The 21,477-nt window shown below is 42.8% G+C and overlaps 1 protein-coding gene across 1 annotated transcript in view; it reads left to right on the top strand.

The window, feature by feature from the left end:
- PIP4K2A (phosphatidylinositol-5-phosphate 4-kinase type 2 alpha) overlaps positions 1-6,975 on the top strand; it is a 228,954-nt gene extending 221,979 nt beyond the window's left edge. Inside the window, exons 9-10 of the mRNA XM_006139709.1 lie at positions 1,540-1,643; positions 4,690-6,975. Of these exons, the coding sequence (XP_006139771.1) occupies positions 1,540-1,643; positions 4,690-4,770 (185 nt within the window). The 3' untranslated portion in view covers positions 4,771-6,975. The remainder of the gene's footprint in view (positions 1-1,539; positions 1,644-4,689) is intronic.
- The last annotated feature ends 14,502 nt before the right edge of the window (positions 6,976-21,477 follow it).

The following is a 21,477-nucleotide window of genomic DNA, read 5'->3' as shown; positions in this document are numbered from 1 at the left end:
AAATAAAAGCTCAGGCCGGGTGTATTTACATACGTGCCCAAGGTCCCAAGGGGAGAGTGGAGAAGAGATTGCAGCATGACCATTCCTCCTTGGGGGTGATTTCTTGCTTTCTGTCTCTCTCTCACAAGCACACGCACACTATAGCAAAAATGTCTTTAAAAAACGGATTAGATCCCTGAGTTTTGTGATGCCAAAGGAATAGAGCAAACCATAAACTATTTTATATATGCAACACAGGTATGCAATACACACACGTATATGAAGAGAGATAATATACTTAAGAAATGTTTTTGAAACTTTTTCTTTTTTTTAAGATTCTTGCTCTAGGGAGCGTGTACTTGCTCAGAGAGACCGAAAGTGAGAAATCACCACCCTGACAGGTTGGCCATGCCACAATCCCTTCTCCTCCATTCTCCTCTCAGGATTTTGGGCACACACGCACTTGCACCCAGTGCGAGTTTCAAACCTCTGGGCCTAACACTCACCGTGGTCAGCCAGATATGAGTCCATCTACTGGTCCCTAAAAGGTTTTTTTCTTAGCTGTCTTCTCTTTTTATCTAAATCAAAACCATATGAAACTTGCCTGAGCTAGACACAGGTCTAGCTGTGGCTCTTGCATGGCCATCTTGCAGGGCAGGCGTGTCATCACCAATGGTTCTTTCCTTCTCGGTGCAGAGGCCAGGCCCAATGTGGCAGGGAATCCGACTTGCCGCTCTGTCCTCTGCCATCCTCCCACACTGAGGGGTCTGTAGGGTCAGGCCTCACTTAATCCTCGATATTGAGGTGATTGATATTTGAAGGAGTATTACATTCTACCTTAGCTTCTTATCCACGAAGACAAATGTTTTACTGATAAGACTAAAGAGGTCAGTTCTTTGTGTAGTACAAAGCGTGGTTCATCATTTTCTTTACTCTCAAGTGGCCTGTCAGCAAGTGAGTCTGAGTTATGTTTTATGCTCTGCTTTCATTTGGCTCACCAAAATTGTTTCTTTGACGCAGAAAATGAGATACAGTCACGTGTACTTGCATTGTTGAAACAGCATCCATATGTTTGGAAATACGTAGGTAGTAGATATTTGAGGTGATATATTCCATTCTGATACTATATCCATGAGGATTCATTATGAATATTTCATCTAATAACAGAAAAGGATTAATGAGCACAGTTAGTTCTCCCTCCTTCATAGAGTATTTTTTAAAATAGCATTCTAATTTACACCAAAGTAAGATGCCACCATTAAAATAAATGCAGATTACCAAAAAATAAAACCCCTTAATCCCACCCTGGGACCTCTCTACTGCCAGTACCCTGGGGTTACGATGTTTGGGATATTTGTTATTTTTGAAGTTGAAAGAGGGCTGGTGCGGGGTCAAGCTACCATGGCGTAGGGACACGCCGGTGTTCCACTGAGTTTGTTCTGAGCTGCAACAGCCCCACTCTGGGGACTCCCTCCTGCTGCAGTCTCCCTCCCTCCCCGGCAGCTCATTCTCGGCCAGGTGTTGCCATCGTCCACAGCTGTTGCTCTCACCCCCTTGCAGACTCGCCCAGGAAGGAGGTGTACTTCATGGCCATCATTGACATTCTCACGCACTATGATGCAAAAAAGAAGGCCGCCCACGCTGCGAAGACAGTCAAGCATGGCGTAAGTACCTTGGGGTGGGGGGGTGTTTCTGCCTGCCTCGCTCCTGGACCCTGGGTGCCATCTGTAACACAGGGCACTCCTTTCCACGGAGCCATGCCAAGTCCCTTAGGGATTCTTGTTCCCCGCTGGAGGGGGTCACGTTCTGAGTGCAGGGTACACAGGCTGCCACCAGTCCCTGCGCATCCCCTGTGGCTCCCAGTGAATCATTTAAACCCGGCCACGGCTCTTCTTTGTACCCCGAGGACATCAATAACCAAGGGCAGCACTAGAATATTATACAGGGGTTTTTCTTTTTTTTTCTTTTTCTTTTTTTTGGCTTGGAAATGTTCCAGAGATATAAAAGTGCTGAAGATGGCCAAGGGTTTTAATAGGAGCTGTTCAGAACTGAAGCGCTAGTCTCTGTTTAAAACACTTCCAAGTGGCTCAGGATTTCATTTTCTCTCAGGGAATTGTGTTCTTTCCTGTTGTGGAAACACTGAGCACAGGATCAAAGTTCTGCGTATTAATTCCTCTCTTGTGTCGTGCTTGCCTGGCAGTGTCGCTGTTCTAGGCTCATGTTAGTTTGTTGGCACCCACGAGAGCCTGCGAGGGAGGTCCGAGAGGATCCCCTTTCATCCCGTGGAAGACACTGAGAAAGATGGCTTATGGGGTGACTTGCCAGGCTCCATCACTAAGACCTGGGAGAGGCGGAGTTCCTCCCCAGGACCTTGCCGATGCCAGTCTGTGTGTGTACCCTCCCTGCTGCTGCCAGGCAACCCCACAGGCCCAGCTGGTCTTCCTCACTCGTACAAAACCCATTGTACGCCTGTGTGGAAAGGTCCGTTTTGACTCTCCCGGTGTTAACGCTGGAAAGAGAGGTGCCACTAGCAGGCTATAGAGCTGACCAGGTAACGGCAGCACCCACAGACTCAATGAAAGGCTCTTCTTCTCTACTTTGAAATCAGACAGGCTGTCATTACAGAAAGGAACCGGCCTAGAACCATATTCCACTTGCCAAAGAAATACTGCAGGCACATTTGCCAATGAGGGGTCAGAGGATAGGGAGTGTGTGTGAGGGTCCTGCTGTGAGCGTGCACTGGCCTCCTTGCCCAAACTGGGGTCAGAAACTTCTGGGTACTTTTTTTTTTTTAAGAGATTTTTGCTATAGGGCATGTGCGTCCACCAGAGAGACACAGAGATAGACAGGGAGAAATCACCTTCCAGGAAGGATGGCCATGCAATAATCCCTTCTCCATTCTCCTCTCAGGATTTTGGACATGCACACAGGTGCACCATGCATGAGTTTTAAGCCACTGGGTCTGGGACTTGAACCATGGTCAACTACATGAGAGTCCAGTGATACAGCCATTATGCCACCTGCTGGTCCCATCTGGGTGCCATTTTTAAACTCTGATCATGGGCCTGCTGACGGTATGGCAGTTAAGGCAGCCTGATCCCACATGGCCAACTGCAAAGTTCAAGTCCTGGACCAGTGACTTAAAAAAACATACCAGGCGGTGCGCGTGCATGCTCCAATCCCAAGAGGAGATTGGAGGAGAAGGGATTGTGATGTGGCCATCCTCCCTGCGGGGGATGCCTTTCACTTTCTTTCCCTCTCTCTCTCTGTGCCTCTCCAGTGTAATGCACTTGCCCAATCACAAAGTAAATAAACTCCGATTGTGCCCAATGCCCACCCCTTTCCCTGATCCTGGGTCCAGCTTAGGAGATAGAGGGCAGTGTCTTCACGTCGCCCCGTGGAGATTCTCACAGCAGCTTGAGAACCAGGGATCAACCCGTCTCACTCTCCACTGTGTGACCTTGAGGAAACACCCTTGGACTTTCAGTTCCCTCAGCTGATAAGGGGGTCCTGATGCCTCATTGATGGGGTCTCATGGGGACACTGAGGTGACTAGGCCAGACACTGGGCAACTGTTTTCCGAGTGCTGGTTCCTGTGCTGGGCACCATAGAGATTGGTGTGCCCTGTGACCAGAATGACTCCATGTTCATCTCCCCACTGAGTTACCAGTTCAGCTCCACACAGCCTAAAACCATGGACAGTTTGCAAGAATGGGATGTCCCTCCATCCCTTAGCAAAGGAATGCTATACCGAGCTGCTGTTGAGACCGTTCTCTGCCTTCGAGGCACACACACCTCCGTGGAGACCCCGGCAGCCAGGCCTGGAAATTGCAAATTCCCTATGAACTCCAGTATCTAAAAATAGCACTGGTGACAGCAAAATTCTGGTCTTCCCTTTGCTGCTCAGGAAACTCTAGTCACTACCTCGGGTGTGCTGGCCAGCACCGTGGTTCTGTTAATAGAGAATCCCTAGGGGCTTTCTGCCAGGGGCCAGGCCACCCCACGCTGCAGGTCTCTGTGATGGGGAAACAGTGGCACCCCTGTGCCCTGCTGCCGAGGAAAGCCAGTGCTGCCCCCTGGAAGATGCAACCAGCAGCATGTCTGGCTTGGTCCTGGTACCACCAGGAAGGAGCCCGGGCAGTGTCACCTCTGCCTGGGACAGTTGTCCAAGAGCCCATGGCTGCTGGAGTGACCCCTCACCACCTCTGTTTCTGAACACTGACATGTCTACCTCATCATAAACTAAGAGGGTCCTGAAAAATCATCACAGTCCTTCTGTTACTGTCATTTTCCTCTCGCTAAATGTTTATATTTTCGTCATCTCCAAGTTGTCTCCAGGCTGCCTCCCTTGAAAGTGTTGTCCCCAGGGCTTCTGAACATAGGTCACACAGATTCCATGACGGTTGCTAGAAACATCCCCAAAGTGATGATTTGATGTGTTTAATTGGCAGCAGTCACAGCCCGTGTGACAGTAGTCCCCGATGTTCATGCCACCCTTTGCCTCAATCAGATACTTGTTCCTAAGAGCCCCAGTTCCTCAGCCGAGAGAGCCAAGATATTTTGAGTTGTGTTTTAAGAGCAGAGGCTGCAGGGCTGAAAACTACTGGCTGAGTATTCCACTGTAATTGGAAATAGCTGTAAATATTCTGTAGTAATTGTGAGCAGTTATAAGTATGATAATCAACATTCCTGTCCTTTACAACTGCCCAGGCTGGAGCGGAGATCTCAACCGTGAACCCAGAACAGTATTCAAAGCGCTTTTTGGACTTTATTGGCCACATCTTGACGTAACCTCCCGCGAAGCCTCGGACAGACGTGAGCGTGGGAAGGACAGAGGTGGCTTCGGTATAGGAAAAGTGAAAACCAAACTCAATGAAGCACTCGTCTTGCAGGAAGCAAACCTCCTTGTTTACATCTTCAGGCCAAGATGACTGATTTGGGGGCTTATCGCTTTAACAGCTACTTGATATTTCCCACCATCATTTAGCTATTTCTGACGCGCGTGTGTGTACTTCTGTGTGCGTGTGTGTGCGTGCGTCTGTGCGTGCCCGCATTTTAAAATAATTAATTAATTAAAACGGATCAGCTTCGGTCAGAATGTGTTACAACAAAAACCCTCTGATTCCAGCTGCGGCTGAATGAGTGAACGAATGAATGAGCATATGTGGGGGGAGAGGAGGACGTGCATGTCAGACCAACCACGTCGACACCACGCAATAAACTGTGGATCAGTTTATTATGTTTTTTTTTTTTATTTTTAGTTGAAAGATGACAAGACAGTATTCATAATAATAATGAAGATAATAATAATGATAATAATACTGATGATGAAGAAGAAGAGAGGAAAATAAACTTAACTACAAATGTCACACTTCTACCCCGCACGCAGACACTCCTTAATCGTTGTAACCCAGGCCCCCAACGCTAGACAGAAGAATGCTGACTTCTCCGCGTGCACCGGTTCTGGATCCTGTCCCCACCAGCGTCAGGACCCCCAGTGTCCCGGAGCAACCACTCCTCCTCTGACAAGAAGCGGACGCCCCAGTGACTCTGTCTACATCTTCACCACAGCCCATGCGTGCAGGAAAACTGCTTGCCTCTCTTTCCTCGCCTGGAGTCTCTTCATTGTTACACCCTTCTGTTGCAGTGTAGGAATTAATGCTCTAAAAATACAAATAAAGCTGACCTGAAATGTGCATAGTTTGGGGCAATGGCATCTCTCTCCCCTGTAGTGGGAAAATAAGCAAAGCGTTAAAACTCTGAATTCTCCTGTCAGTGAACGCAAATCTGAATTATAAGATGTTTCTGTTGGATCCCTGCTTACTCAGCAATATTATGTAATGAATTAGCCCTTACCTGAAACCTTCAGTTTTACTGTTTACATTATTAGGAAAACAGGGAAATTTTTGAATCTTCAAAATTTAATGTACAGCGTGTGATTTCTGAAGTTTACATGTAAAGTCATTCACGGTGTAGGTGACGTGTGTTTGTCATAGTTTGAGATGTATCCTGCAGGTATGTGTTCAAGTGAATGTTTTATTCAAAGTCTTCTAGGCAGTCCTTTACAATAAAAGGAAAAGGAGTGTTTGATCCACCCCCCCCAATACATTTACCAACTTACTGATGTTTTTAGGAGATTTAACCTGAATCTGGTTATGTAAGTTCATTGCCCTAAACTGTGCTGATTGCATTTAATCAAGTTATAAATTTCCAACATTGACCATGTACCTACCTACCAGCTCTCCTGCATTTTTGGAAAGGCGTCAAGCTAAAATCTTAGGCTCACTTAGGTTATCAACTTATACGCTGTGCGCAAGCCGTGCCTTTGAAATTGTGTTTAAAACATGAGATGGTTTCTGTAGGCAGTTCTAGAAAAGGGAAAGAAAAAGCTACTCTTCGGTAATTACTTACAGCTCTGCAAATCCGCCCGCCATCCTGCCTTTCTCAGTAACTTTACTTCAGGGCTGGCCGGATGGTCGCCACGCTCAGCGGGTGTGGGCATGCCCTATGGTGTCGGGAGGCCTCAGCAACGCCAACCCTAGGACGTCTGATGACTTTACAGATTTGGTTATCAACAGCGGATGATAACACCACTGTAACATAGTTGTACAAATCTGTATTTTCTGTATTTAAAATAATCAATACTGTGATTTGGATCCTCCCATCCACTTCCATTCATTCTGGCATTGGATCAGTTTCAGGTTCTGAAGTTCTCTTGTGTCTTCGTCCTCAGACTGCAAGAGTGAGACCCTGAAGTAAGGAGAAGGAACGTGTGCATTATTCCAGTCATTCCTTCTTTCCTCTGTGGCCAATCTGTGTATGCTTTTAGAAGTTTACAAAATGCTTTATTTTTGTCACGAGCTGTTTCTGTCTTTGTTTCTGTTGAGAAGCTCTGGACAGAGTGAAAACGTTTGCCTTGTATCTCCTCGTGCTAACCGTACACTCCAGTCATGAGCCGGGCTTTACGAAATAAAGCACTTTGACTCACAAAGTGAATCCTTGGCTCCTCTGTCTCACTCGTGTTTCTCTCTGTTGCAAACAAATTTTAAATACGCAGTACTGAGTTTATTTTTAGCTAACCCTTGAAGAAGTGAAAGTGAATCTTTTTCTGTTTCTAGAGTCTTGCCTTCAGTCTGTGAACTGTTTTATCAATAAAGCATAGAAATGTTCATGACAAAATTAACTTCCAGCAAGAGGGACAGAGGGAAAAAAAATGTCTTATTTTTGTCCTGTAAGTTCGTATCATTTTAGTTTGGATCGACCTTAGTTCTTGTGTGTCTGCATTTTTTGAAACATCATTGGTAATACCATCAGTAGATAGAAGAATTTTTGTAAGGTCTTCCACATCATTAGTTAACAAACACTGTTCTGCTCCAGCACTTGTTTTGAAAATGTGTATTTGGGGCCAGCAGGTGGCATAGTGCTTAAGGTGCTAGACTCCCACATGGCCAACCACAGTTCGAGTCCCAAATGTGTGACTTGAGAATCACACCCGGCGTTTGTGTGTGCGTGCTCAAAATCTCAAGAAGAGAATGGAGGAGAAAGGGATTGCGGCACAGCCATCCCCCCTAGAGGGTGATTTCTTCCTTTCGCTCTCTCTGTCTCTCTCTCTAGCAAGCACATGCACCCTATGGCAAAAACCTGAAAAAAGGAAGAAAACGTGTATTTGTTCTAATGCCACTACTAGGTATGTTAGGAAATAATTTGCATGTCATGCTCATTTCACATTGCTGTGCCATTTGGCGTGTGAGGAACAGTTAAGTACACACAGAAAAGTGCACCCAACTGAGCTGCACACACAGACCAACGTACCTCAGACATGGACCAGACCTCAGTCCACTGTGTGGGATCAGTCACGCTTGTCTATACCTGGAGTTGGGCCTTTACACCTGACATCACGTCACCTCCCTTCTTCCACTATATAATCACTCAAGAGCTAAAACCCTTCTGATGCCCCCTGCCACAGGCACAGCCAGTCTCTCTTAAGATAACCTGCCCTATTTTCTGTGGTATGTATGTATTTCCTTATCGCTTAGCATGTTTAAATTGTGCTACTGTTTTCACGGAGTTCCTTTTTTTATTGTGTGTAACTGGTGAAGTTTTGGGGATCCCTCATCCCCTTTTGCCTGTGAGCTCTGTAGTTTCTGTTGCATTATTTTGCCTAGGACAGTGAACTCAAAATACATAAAATCCGTTATTGCAGAATTGATTGTGATCCATATGAACCTTTAATTCAGTTTTCTTTGTAGATAGCTTGACTGTATTCATTTTCTCCTCTTTTTGGTTTTCATTTCTGGGGTCGAATTCATAGTAACCCCAGAAAATTTCGTGGTTCTAGCTCATAGGAGGACAAAAGCTGGCATGAAGCATGAATCCTTAGTGCAGCACCTTGGGCGGTGGTGGGTAAGCGGTCGGTGCAGAGCCCCGGGACTGCGGCGCAGTGTGCTGTACGGAGTGTGTACGTGGAGCAGTGAGGCCACAGGTAGAACAGACCTCAGCTCTAGAACGCAGCTTCAGTGGTGTCTGACAGCTCTCAGCATCACTGCAGCCAGCCCTTCTAGAAATGCTTTTTTAATTGTCAGAGGGTACATGCACTTGTCAGAGAGAGATGGAGACATACAGAGGGGTGGGGGAGGAGAGAAAGCACCCCTCCATGGGACATGGTCACACTGCCATTCTTTCTCCACTTCTCCATCCTTCTGGGGCTCTGGGCCCACACCACACACCCCCAGCATGTTTTTCAAGCCTCTAGGTCCGGGACTTGAACTACACAATTGGCCACATGGAATCCAACTCCCTTGAACACTAAGCCTCAGGGTCAGCCCTCTAGGGATTTTTATTTATTGATTGATTTTTACATTTAATCACCATACATCATTACAGTATACAAAACATATTTTTTCCCAGCATGAATACAGTGTATATCTGTCAAGACAGACATTATCCTACACATTATCATCAAATAAGTTTTCATTTTTGTGTCAATTAAATGTATTGGTTTATTTTTCCCTGTTCTACTCCCTCCTTCTACTACCCACTCCCTGTTACCCCCCCATCTCTACTATCCACAGTTGCCTTCCCTGCTGTTAAACCTTCCAGTCTCTGTTCCTGCTGTAAAGCACAGACATTCCATATGTAGGATGTATTAAGTGGGGACATCCAAAGTCTGTCTTTCATGGTCCGACTTGATTCGCTTAGCATGAAGCCTTTCGTATTCATCCACTTTGTATCAATGCCAGGGTTTCATATGTTTGTTTGTTTGTTTGTTTGTTTGTGGCTGAATTGTATTCCATAGAGCACATATGCCACATTTTTTCAATCCACTCTTCTGTTTTTGGACATTTGAGTTGATTCCATGCCCTAGCAAATCGCAAATAATATTGCAATAAACATGGATGCGCAAGTTTTTATGACAGGGTTTTCCCACCCTTGGAATAAATACCTAAGAGTGCAATTATGACCCTCTAAGAATTTTTAATCAGCACAAAATCAGAGATTCTGGTGACTGCCGTACATGGTATCCCTTCTAGCTCTCAAAATAATCGGCCCCATCTCTTCCTCTGTCCCATCTTCTTAAATGACATTTCATTCCACCTCTATCACATAATGTGGAGATTGCTATATTAAAAACATAAAAACCATTCTTCCCCAAGGGCATTTTGAATTCCTCTGCCTAGAGGTCCCCTCCACAGCCTTGGTCAGCCTCTGGCCAGCCTTTGCTGGTCTACGTTCTCATTATTCTCAGTTGGTATCTTTAGACAATCTGCATAGTGAAGAGCACTCACAGTGAGGGGACCCAGAGACCAATGAGGCATCCGTCCTCTGTTTATTTTAAATGGCTAGCCTTCCCACTGATGGCTTATTTTAAATACTTCTTTGTAATTGTGCTCTCATTCTCCCACCCCCTTTTTTCTGTACTCTTGTGGTATATGTACTCTCATGTGGCTTCTTATTGGTGAGAGCAGGAGTCAGCACATCACACCCTGAGGGCCCAATCCAACCCACTGAATGACTTTGATTGTAAATAAAGTTTGATTGGAACACAGCCACACTTACATATTTACTGTTTTCGATGGCTGCTTTCAAGCTACCGTGGCATAGTTAGAGAGGTGACGACAACCTTACAGCCCACGAAGCCTGAAACATTTACTATCTAGACCTTTACAGAAAGAGTTAACTGATCCCTGAAATAGAGGGCCTGATTTTAGAATCACAAAGTACTCTCTGCAAAACCAGGGGCTTCAGCTACAATTCCTTCATGTTTTTCCTTGTCCGTGATGTGATAGAGTGAAGTTTGGAAAACGCTAACAAAACTGAACATTAAAACCTTGACACATTTTAGGACTGAATTATGCTTTTTAATAAAACTGTCATCAATTTATCTATAGTGATGAATGACTGCCTTTAGGGCTCCTTGGTTTTCAAATCAGGATGACAGGTACTTGGGTTTGGGGTTTATTGTCTTTTGTTTAAGAAAAGAAAGAAAAACCCCCTAAAGTCTAGAAAGCAGGTAGGTCAGCTCTCTCCCTTTGCCCGGTACTCTTTATTCCTTGAGTATGTTACTACTCCATAGATTTGCTCCAGTAGGATTCCCTGTCTTCAAGATCTTCAGAATAGTGATAAAGTCTCTAAGATGTAGTAGTGACACTCTGCAGGCTAGCCGGTGGCATGGTGGTTAAGGCAGCCAGAGTCCACATGATCGACTGCAGTTCAAGTCCCGGACCAAGTGGTTTGAGAAACGCTGGACTGTATGTGGATGTGTGTATGGGTGTGGGCGTGTGTATGCATGCACACACCCAAAATCCCAAAAGGAGAGAGAGGAAGAAAGGATTGTAGTGTGACCGTTCCCCATGGGAGGGGTGCACTCTCTCATTTTTCCTCTCTCTCTCTGGTAAGCATATGCTCTCTGTGAGGCAGATCTACATGAGAGAGATGTCAGTGCATTCCCGGAGGCCTCCCTGGGTGTGGATGCCTATGATCCAGGGCTAGCTGAAGCTAGGGGTGGATTGTGATGTCAGGACCCTGTTGGGAGGACTGCCTATCTGTCTCCTGTCTGTCTGTCTGTCTCTCTCTCTCTCTCTCATGTGGAAAAATTACCTTTTTAAGGGACCAGCATTGGCGTAATGCCTATGTTGCTGCAATTCCATGTAGTCGACCACAGCTCGAGTCCCGGACCCAGTGGCTTAAACTCACACCAGGCGCATGTGCGTGCGTGCCCAAGATCCCGAGAGGAGAATGGAGGAGAAGGGATTGCAGCGTGGCCATCTTCCCTGGGGGGTGATTTCTCGCTTTCTGTCTCTCTGTCTCTCTCTGTCTTTCTGGCAAGCACACATGCCCTATAGCAAAAACCTCTCAAAAAAAAATTAACTTTTTAAAACCGCACATCTTGATTATCTCATGTCCATGTCAAATCCTTGAATTCTCTGGTCCCGTAAAACTACGCCGGATTGCTGTGTGAATCGTGGCAGTTCCTGGGGACCCGTATCTTCCACAGTGATCTTTGATCTTCCATCTGGAAGCAAGATTTCTTTCATTCTTTTTACTGAAGCTGTTCCAACCCCACGGCCTCTCTTGATTTTATTTATTATCCCACCTTTTGAATGTGGTTTTTAGTATCTTGGTGTGGTTATCTGAAAGGAACATCACGGTTACAAGTGGAGTTGGCTACTCAAACCCATTTATAAAGGGACTGTAACTTGAAATGATTCAGTTTGGTGGGGGTTGGGGGGACATGAGAAAGAGAATAGCCATACTGCAGTCCCTTCTCCTTCACTCTCTTTTCAGCATGAAATGGAATTTTCAACATGCATACACTTATCTGTCATGATTTTCTTTCTTTTTTTTTTTTTTCCAGAGAGATTTTTGCTATAAGGCACATGTGCTCACTGGAGAGACAGAGAGAGACAGGAAACAAAGTGAAAAATCACCCCCCCCCAGGGGTATGGCCATGCCACAATCCCTTCTCCTCCATTCTCCTCTTGGGATTTTGGGCACACATGCACACACGTACTCGGCATGAGTTTCAAGCCGCCAGGTCTAGGACTCGAACCATGGTTGACTTTGTGGGAGTCCAACACCTTAACCACTGGCCCCACCATGATTTTCAAGCCACCAGTCAGAAACTGCAGTAGGCCATATGAGATCCAACACCTTAACCACCACACCACCTGCTGGTGTGATGTTTCTTGTTTTCAAGGAAAAATTTTAGTATCTCTGTACCCACTTTTTAAAATATTTTGGCCTCAGGTAGTATTAGTTAAGAATCTGTGGCAACTAGTACAAGAAAACTTCAAAAAGTCCATAGAGAAATAAAACTGAAGTATGAGGTTTTTTTGGTCCAAAAATTTTTTTTTTGAAACCCATGCATACTTTTTTAAAAACACACATTTTACATGAACTTTTTGGAGAGCTCCCCCCCCTTGTATGTGCAATTTCTAAATTTCTACCAAGGTAACTGCTAAATTATAAAGATGTGGACTGTGCTTACCTAGCATTTCCTCCCCTGAGCTGAGGCTTTAAGGAAGAAGAAAGTCACTTGTGGATAGCAGCTTTGCTTCATGCCTGAGAATCCCAGTCTGCCCTCCTCATTAGCTGCCTGTGGATTCCATGTTTAATCAGGCCCGCAATCACGTAAGACACTTCCTTCCAATAACCCTCATATGTATCTCCTATCTGTTGTGTATCTCTGGCAGAACCCTCCCAGAAATCCAGCCCCAGATCTTTTCCAAGGGGAAGGAGCACTTCGGGAATGGTGGGGTAAAGATCTCTGAGCTCCTCCACAAAGGGTCTGTGTGTCACTGCTGCCACTGCTGTGTCTCTGGAATCCCTGAAAAGTGATAGCACATTGTGAGTACTCAGCAGCAACCCCAGTAGGCAGCAGAAGATAGCCTTGGCTGTCATTGCCATTCAGAGAGTTAGGCAAAGGTACACTCATGTGATGTTAGGCAAGCAAACACCTCCCCAGGAGGACAGGAGTATTCACTAAGGACAAGGTGGAGTGTGGGATCACTCCTGGGCCAGATCATGCCAGTACAAGGTCCCACACTGGCTCTTGGACAGACAGGAGAACGTGAAGGGTCAGAAACAATCAGATCCTGGCCAATGGTCTACACGACAAGCTCTACAAAGACCTGGAGAAAATGAAGAAGATTCAGGCCCACAGAAGCGGTCCCATGCCTGGGACATAGCTAAAGCCAGTCAGCAAGCCCACTGGCCACAATGGCCACACCATATGTATGTGGGGACATTGAAAAGTATACAGAAAATGGAATTGAAGTACAAGTTTGGGTGCAAAAAATTTTAAATCCATGCCTAGTTTTTTCAGAATACGTATTTCCATGAACTTTCTAAAGACCCTGCATGTCCAAGAAGTATCTGAAAGCCTTATCTGTTAATATTTATACACCTTAAAAAACAAAAATATTTTAAAAACCTCAAGATCTATTCATTCATGAAAGCAATGAGAACACTAGCAGCAATTGTCATAATCAACTCTTTTCAGAACTTGGGACATTAGCCAAAGGCTTGCAGCAATCTGAGAGACTTTTACTCAAGAAAAATAACTGAATCTCTGAAAGAACATGTACTTTTGTGCTTTATCTTGTTCTCATTCTCTTCTCCACAGCTCCATAGTATCCTTGAAAACCAACAGCCTTAAAACAGTTGCAACTGAAAACTAGCAACCACTGAAGGGAACAGAATGGATTTGTAGCTCCCCAAAGAGACCATCCCCATAAGAGTTTCACTATTTGACCTGTCTGGCAGCTTCCTAGAACAGGCCCATTCAGGACTTCCCCTTTATTTGACCTCACTGAGAGCCACTCAGTGGAAAAGATTGCATGCCCAGTCTCAAAAACAGTCAGTGGTAAATGTTTAACATCTCAACTGCCTGAGGTGGTCATACCAGTTGAATAGACAAGAGGGCTAAAATAATGTAAAAGGAAATCCTGAGAGGTAAGACAGTCACAGACGGCTTTGAAAAGCACCAACATATTCCTAGGTATCTAGGGGGCCACTGCAAATGCAGCACTGTGCACCAGCCCAAGGAGGTCCTGAGAAGGCTCTGATTTCTCTCTCCTGGCTGAGCTGCAGGAACTGCATAAGCAGGAAGTGAGGGTAAGGTAGAGTTACAACCTGATGGAGCATCAAAGATATGTCTCAACAAACCCCACATAGCCCCTCAGCAAAGGAGAGATGTAATGGTTCGAGCTATCTAAGAGCATCTCTGTCCCGTCATTAGCTGACCTGTAAACTAAGTGAACAGTCTTCCATAGCTGCACACAACAAATATAAACTTAAGGAATTTGTCTGGGGAAGTTACTAAACAAACAAGAGGTAGTAACAGAAGTCCTGGGTGAGTGGCAGAGAGAAAGTAATATGAGTTCTGGAGTTGCTACATTATTTTAAATTTCAGTTTTCAACAAAAATATCATAAACCCAAAGGAAGAAGAGAGTATGGCACATACACAGGGGTAAGGGAGGGTGGAGCAATTAAAAGAAATTGTTCTTGAGGAGGCCTAGATGTTGGTCTTATTAAATAATAACTTTAAATCATCTATTATGTTCAAAGAACCAAAGGAAACTATGTCCAAAAGGTTAAAAGAAATTGTGATCATTATATCTCAAGAAATAGAAAAATATCAACAAAGAAATTATTAAAAAGGATCCATAGAACTTCAAGAGTTGAAAAGTACAAAAACAAATATTTTACTACATATTACTACATTTTACTATAAAAGAACATATTTGAACTGACAAAAGAAAGAAGAATTACTGGAATTTTCCTGTCTATGGGAAAAAAGGAGAATGAGCAGAGTTTTAGATACCAGTTGGACACCATCAAATAGAGAAAATTATCAGAAGACTAAAGGGAGCCTTGAAAGCTACAAGAGAAAATTATTTCATTATGTACAAAAGGATTCTCAATAATATTTACAACTGACTACTCATCAAAAACCATGAACGTGGGAGGGACCAGCAGATGTGTAGTGGTTACACTGCTAGACTTCCACATAGTTGACCACAGTTTGAGTCCCAGACCCAGCTGCTTAAAACTCATGCTGGGCTCATGTGCATGCATGCCCAAGATCCCAAGAGGAGAATGGAGGAGGAGGGATTGTGGCATGGCCATCTCCCACCGGGGGTGATTTCTCACTTTCTGTCTCTCAGTCTCTCCAGCAAATGTATGTGCCCTATAGCAAAAAAATAAATAAAAATAAAAAAATAAAAAACACTCTCTTAAAAAAAATAAAATGAAGACCAGAAGATAGAAAGATGACATAGTCAACATACTGAAAGGAATTACTCTCAACCAAGAATTCTATATCCAGAAAATCTATCTTTCAAAAAAAAAAGGTGAGATTTTTAAGTCATTCCCAAATAAACAAAAAGAGAGAATCCATATATAAATACTAAGTGAGGTCATGCCCAAAATCCCAAGAGGAGAATGGAGAAGAGACTGCAGTGTGGCCCATCCTCCTGGGGGGGATGATTTCTCACTTTCTGTCTCTCTATCAAGCACTTGCATCCTATTTCAAAAATCTCTTAAAAAAAAAAAAAAAAGGCAAGCAAGCAAGCATGCATGCACGTGCTTACCAATAAACTTTAGGAATAATACATAGTCTTTAGGATGAAAATTATTACTGGAAACAAAGACAGACATTCCTAATGATAAAGGGGTGATCCATCAGGAAAACATAACTGTTATAAAACTATGCACCTTACAACAGAGTCCCAAAATACAGGAAGCAAAAACTGTCAGGATTGAAGGGAGAAATAGTTCAACAATAACAGTTGAAAATGTCAGTACCGGGGACCAGCAGTTGGTGTAATAGTTATGTTACTGGACTCCCACATGGCCGACCACAGTTCAAGTCCTGGATCTGGTGACTTAAAACTCACGCCAGGCACATGTGCATGCATGCATGCCCAAAATAGAGAAGAATGGAGGAGAAAGAATTGAGGCATGGATATCCTTCAGGGGGGGTGATTTCTTGTTCTCTTTCTGTCTCTGTCTCTTTGACAAGCGCATGTGCCCTGTAGCAAAAATCTCTTTTAAAAGAAGTCAGTACCCTACTTCCAATAACGGGTCAAACTAGGCAGGATGTAACAAGTAAGCAAAGGACTTGAACACTGCTATAAACCAAGTAGACCCGACAGACATCTATAGCATGCTCCACTCAATAACAGTGGGTACATATTCTTCTCAAGTGCCTCTAGTACCTGTGGAACATTTTTCTGGTTAGAGCATATCGTAGGCCATAACACAAGCCTCAGCTAATTTTTAAAATTAATTTTGAAAGGATTAGAATTACAGAAAATATATTCTATGGCCATAATGGAATAAAATTAGAAATCAATGATAGAGGAAATTTGGATAAATTCACAGGTGAAAATATGGAGAAATTAAACACTCTTTACCTCAATAACCAGTGGGTCAAAGAAGAAATCACAAGGGATATTAGAAAATACGTTGAGGGACCAGCAGTTGGTGTAATGGCTATGTCGCTGGACTCTTATGTAGTCGACTATGGTTTGAGTCCCAGACCCAGTGGCTTAAAACTCATGCTGGGCTCGTGTGCATGTATGCCCAAGATCCCAAAAGGAAATTGGAGGAGAAGGGATTGTGGCGTGACCATCCCCCCAGGGGGTGATTTCTCACTTTCTGCCTTTCTGTCTCTGTCTTTCTGGTGAGCACACACACCCTATAGCAACAACCTCTTAAAAAAAAAAAAAAGAAAAGGGAACCAGCAGTTAGTGTAATGGCTATGTCGCTGGACTCCCACGTAGTCGACCGCGGTTCGCGTCTCGGACCCGGTGGCTTAAATCTCACGCCGGGCGCGTGTGCATGCGTGCCCAAGATCCCGAGAGGAGAATGGAGGAGAAGGGATTGCGGCGTGACCATCCCCCCTGGGGGGTGATTTCTCGCTTTCTGTCTCTATGTCTCTGTCTGTCTGGCGAGCACACGTGCCCTATAGTGAAAACCTCTCCAAAAAAAAAAAAGAAAAAAGAAAAGAAAAGAAAGAGAGAAAGAAAGAACAAAGGAAGAAAGAAAGAAAATACTTTGAAATGAATAAAAAGAAAAAACAAAATACGTCAAAATGGGTTCAGCTAAAAAAAGTCAATAGAATTTTTTAGTTCTAAATAGTTTTTCCCCAAAATCTCCAACTTGATAAGAGGTTGTTTTTTTCCTTTATTTTATTAATATGGAGTATTACATTAATTGATTTTTTTAAACTGTGTTCATAAACAACCTGATGATCTCAGTAGAGCACAAAAAGGCACTTGACAAAATCCAATACCTTTTCATGATTTAAAATAAAAATTAGGAATAGAAGGGAATTCCCTTAACCTCTATGGACATCTGTGAAAAAAACACAGCTAGCATGACATATACTGCTCAATGATAAAAATGAGATTTTTAAATGGAGAAGGGATTCGAAGAGACATTCCTTCAAAGAAGATATGCAAATACCCTATAAGAACGAGAAATGCCACTCAGTGCCATTAGGGATAACACAGCATCTTAGTCATTAGGGAAATTTACACCAAAACCGTGAAATACCACTTTTCACCTATTGGGGACGGCTCTAATCAGAAAGACAGGCAGCAGCGAGTATTGAGAAGGATGTGGAGGGACCCTCATACGGTACTGGTAGGAATGTAAAATGATGCAACTGCTTTGAAAAACAATCTAGCAACTTCTCAAAGGGTTAACCATGGGTTCCCACATGACTCAGGAGTTCTGCTCCTAGTTATATACCTAAGAGAAGGGTTGTGTTCCTTCTGAGTGCCTTAGGAATCGGTTTCCTTGCCTTCGCCGGGTGTGGAGACTGCCTGCACTGTAGGCCTGTGACCCCTTCCTTCCCTCATCGTCAAAGCTTGCAGTGCAGCGTCTTCAACTCCAACTCTCTCTCTCTGACCTTGGTCCCATTGCCATAGCTCCCTCTTGATTAACTTAGCTGGTAGTCTATCTACTTTCCTCATTTTCCCCAAAGGATCAGAATTTGGATTAATGAGGGCCAACCCATGGCCTAGTGGTTAGGAGAGACAGATCCCACATGAAGGACAGTTTGAATCCTGACCCCAGTGGCTTGAAAAACACCCCGATACATGTAAATATATGCCCAAATACTGAGAGGACAGAGAAATGGAAAAATAAATTTAAAATGACCATGCCTCATAGGGTGTGCTCTTCTCTCTCTCTCTCTCTCTCTCTCTCTCTGGCAAGTACACACACCCTCTGCAATCGTTTTTATTAATTTGGATTAGTGAACTTGGTCTATTTTTCTGTTTTCGATCTCATTCATCTCTGCATTTATCATCATTATTACTTTTTTTGTGCTTTCTTTTGGTTTATTTGTCTAGATTTTTTAATTGGGAATTTGATTCATTTATTTTAAATTTTAAACTAAACATAGGAGTTTAGGGTTCTGATTTTTCCTGATCATAGGTTGATTTATAACCTTTTCATCATTGTTCCTTTTCAGAAATTCTGAAATTTTTGTTTATGTTTCCTTTTTAACCCATGTTGTTTAATAGAAGTTTTTAAAAATTTTCCAGGAGAAATGCCTTTTTTGGTTTTTGGTTTTGTTTGTAGTATCTGGCTTTATTGTATTGTGTCAGAATTTATTAGTAATATTTAGCTTTATGAACCTATGTAAAGTATAGTTTAAATTTTTAAGTGAATTCCCTTTGTGTTCTAAATATATTATCATATATGTATATATAATATATATTATTAGAGAATGGTGTTTGATATGTATTCAAAAGATTAACCTTATTTATTTTAAGAGATTTTTGCTATAGGGTACATGTACTCACCAGAGAGACAGAAAGAGAAATCACCACCTGGGGGGGATGGCCATGTCATAATCCCTTTTTTTCTTTCTCTTATTATTATTATTTATACACTCAATCGCTATACATAATTTAGATTGTAAAGAGATTTTACCCAACATGATATATGCCACACACCAGGCAAGTTGAGAACTATACACAATATCATCAACAGGCAACAAGCCATATCTGTGTCCCACAAATGTTTTACTTTTTCCTTTTTCCCCAGATTTCCCTTCCTTCACTCTTCCCTTCTCCAGTTCTCCTTCCACTTTATCCCCAGTGTCCATGACAGTATTCAATGCTTTTATGTCCTCCAGTCTTTCAGTCTCTACCATAGAGCGTAGAGAGTTGGTATATGTTAAGTGGAGACATACAACGTCTCTGTTTCATAGCCTGACTTGCTTCACTCAGCAATAAATCTTCCATGTTTGTCCACTTTCTATCAAATGTCAGGGTCTTTTTTTTATGACTGAATAGTATTCCATAGAGTATATGTGACACACTTTTTCAATCCATTCATCTGTTCATAGACATTTGCGTTGGTTCCATGTATACTTAGCTATCATGAAAAATGCCGCAATAAATACAGTTGTGCAAACGCTTTTCTGACTGAGCATTCTCCTGTCCTCTGGGTAGATACCCAGGAGTGGAGTTGCTGGAACATATGGTAGTTCTATGTGAAGGTCTTTGAGGAACCTCCATATTGTTCTCCACAGTGGCTGGACTAGTTAACATTCCAACAATGTAGGAGAGTTCCCCTTTCACCACATCCCTGCCAGCACTTACCGTTTTTGTTTTTGTTTTTTAATCTTCACCATTTTGACTAGGGTTAGGTGGTATGTCATTGTAGTTTTGATCTGCATCTCCCTTATGACGAGAATGTTGAGCATTTTTTCATATGCTTTTTGGTTGATCATATGTCTTCTTTAGAGAATTTATTCAGCTCATTTTCCCATCTGTTAATTGGTTTAATCATTTTCTTCTGGGTAAGCCTCTTGAGTTCCCTGTGTATTCTGGTTATCAGTCCCTTATCTGAGGCATAGTTGATAAAATTTTCTCCCATTCCAAGGTTGTCAGTTCATACCAATTACTGTCCTTTGTCATGCAGAGACTTAATCCGATGTAATCCCATTTGTCTATTTTGGGAATTATTGCCTGTGCTTTGGGGGCCTTATTTAAGAAGTCTTTGCATATCCCAGTATCTCCCAGAATTTCCCCAGTGTTTTCCACCAGTAGTTTTATAGTTTGTGGTCTTCAGTTTAGATCTTTGATCCACTTTGAGTTGATTTTTGTTAATGGTGACAGATAGGAGTTCAGTTTCATCTTTCTGCAGGTGGAAACCCAGTTTTTCCAGCACCATTTGCTAAAGAGATTTTCCTTTTCCCACTGGATTGACTGGTACCCTTTGTCAAAGATCAGTTGGCTGTATGTTTTGGGGTGTATTTCTGGAGTCTCTACTCTGTTCCATTTGCCCTCATGTCTGTTTTTGTGCCAGTACCATGCTGTTTTGATTATCACAGTTTTGTAATATATTTTGGAGTCAGGAAGTGCGATGCCACCTACTCTACTCTTTTTGTGTAGGATTGCTTTGACAATACAGGGTCTTTTTTTTTTAATAATTATTTTTATTATTTTTTTTAGTTTAAATTTGTTTACGTTTATTCACTGTACAGCATTACAGCATACAGAATGAGATTTTCCATCCAGAGTGCACTGTATATTGTCTCAATCAAGCACATCAACATACACGTTATTGTCAACAAATAATTCTCCATTTCTTGTTTCCTGTATGTTTTGCTTCCCCCCTCCCCCATCCTTGATTCCCTATTTCAATACAGGGTCTTTTATGATTCCAGACAACTTCTATGATTGTCTTTTCTAAATCTGTGAAGAATGTCTCTTGTAATTTTATAGGTATTGTATTGAGTATTTAGATTAATTTGGGTAAGATTGCCATTTCGATTACATTAATTCTCCCAATCCAGGAACATAGAATGTACTTCCACTTTTTTTTGGTCATTTTCTAATTCTTTTATAAGATTTTCATACTTTGGGACCAGCAGTTGGCATAATGGCTGTGTCACTGGACTCCCACGTAGTCAACCGCAGTTCAAGTCCCGGACCTGGTGGCTTAAACTCACTCCGGGCACATGTGCGTGCGTGCCCAAGATCCCAAGAGGAGGATGCAAGAGAAGGGATTGTGGTGTGGCCATCCCCCCTGGGGGGTGATTTCTCGCTTTCTGTCTCTCTGTCTCTCTCTGTCTTTCTGGTGAGCGCACATGCCCTATAGCAAAAAAACCTCTCCAAAAAAAAAAGAAAAGAAAAAGAGAAGAAAAAGATTGTCATATTTTTTCTTATAGAGGTCTTTGACTTCCTTGGTTAGTTTTATTCCTAGGTACCTTACACATTTTGTGGCTATGGTAAATGAGATTACTTTCTTCAGTTCTGTCTCTGTCCACTTGTTGTTTGTATATAGAAATCCTATAGATTTTTGTAAGTTAATTTTGTATCCTGCCACTTTACTGTACACACTTATTACTTTGAGAAGTTTTTGTTGTTGGTGGTGGTTTTTTTGTTTTGTTTTTTGTGGATACTATTTGATCTTTTTTTTATACAATCATGTCATCTGCAAACAGATGATTTAAACTCATCTTTCCC

The sequence above is a fragment of the Tupaia chinensis genome, unplaced genomic scaffold (genome assembly GCF_000334495.1).
Source record: "Tupaia chinensis unplaced genomic scaffold, TupChi_1.0 Scaffold000001_1, whole genome shotgun sequence".
Classification (NCBI taxonomy): Eukaryota; Metazoa; Chordata; class Mammalia; order Scandentia; family Tupaiidae; genus Tupaia; species Tupaia belangeri.
This window is presented reverse-complemented; position numbering and strand designations above follow the sequence as displayed.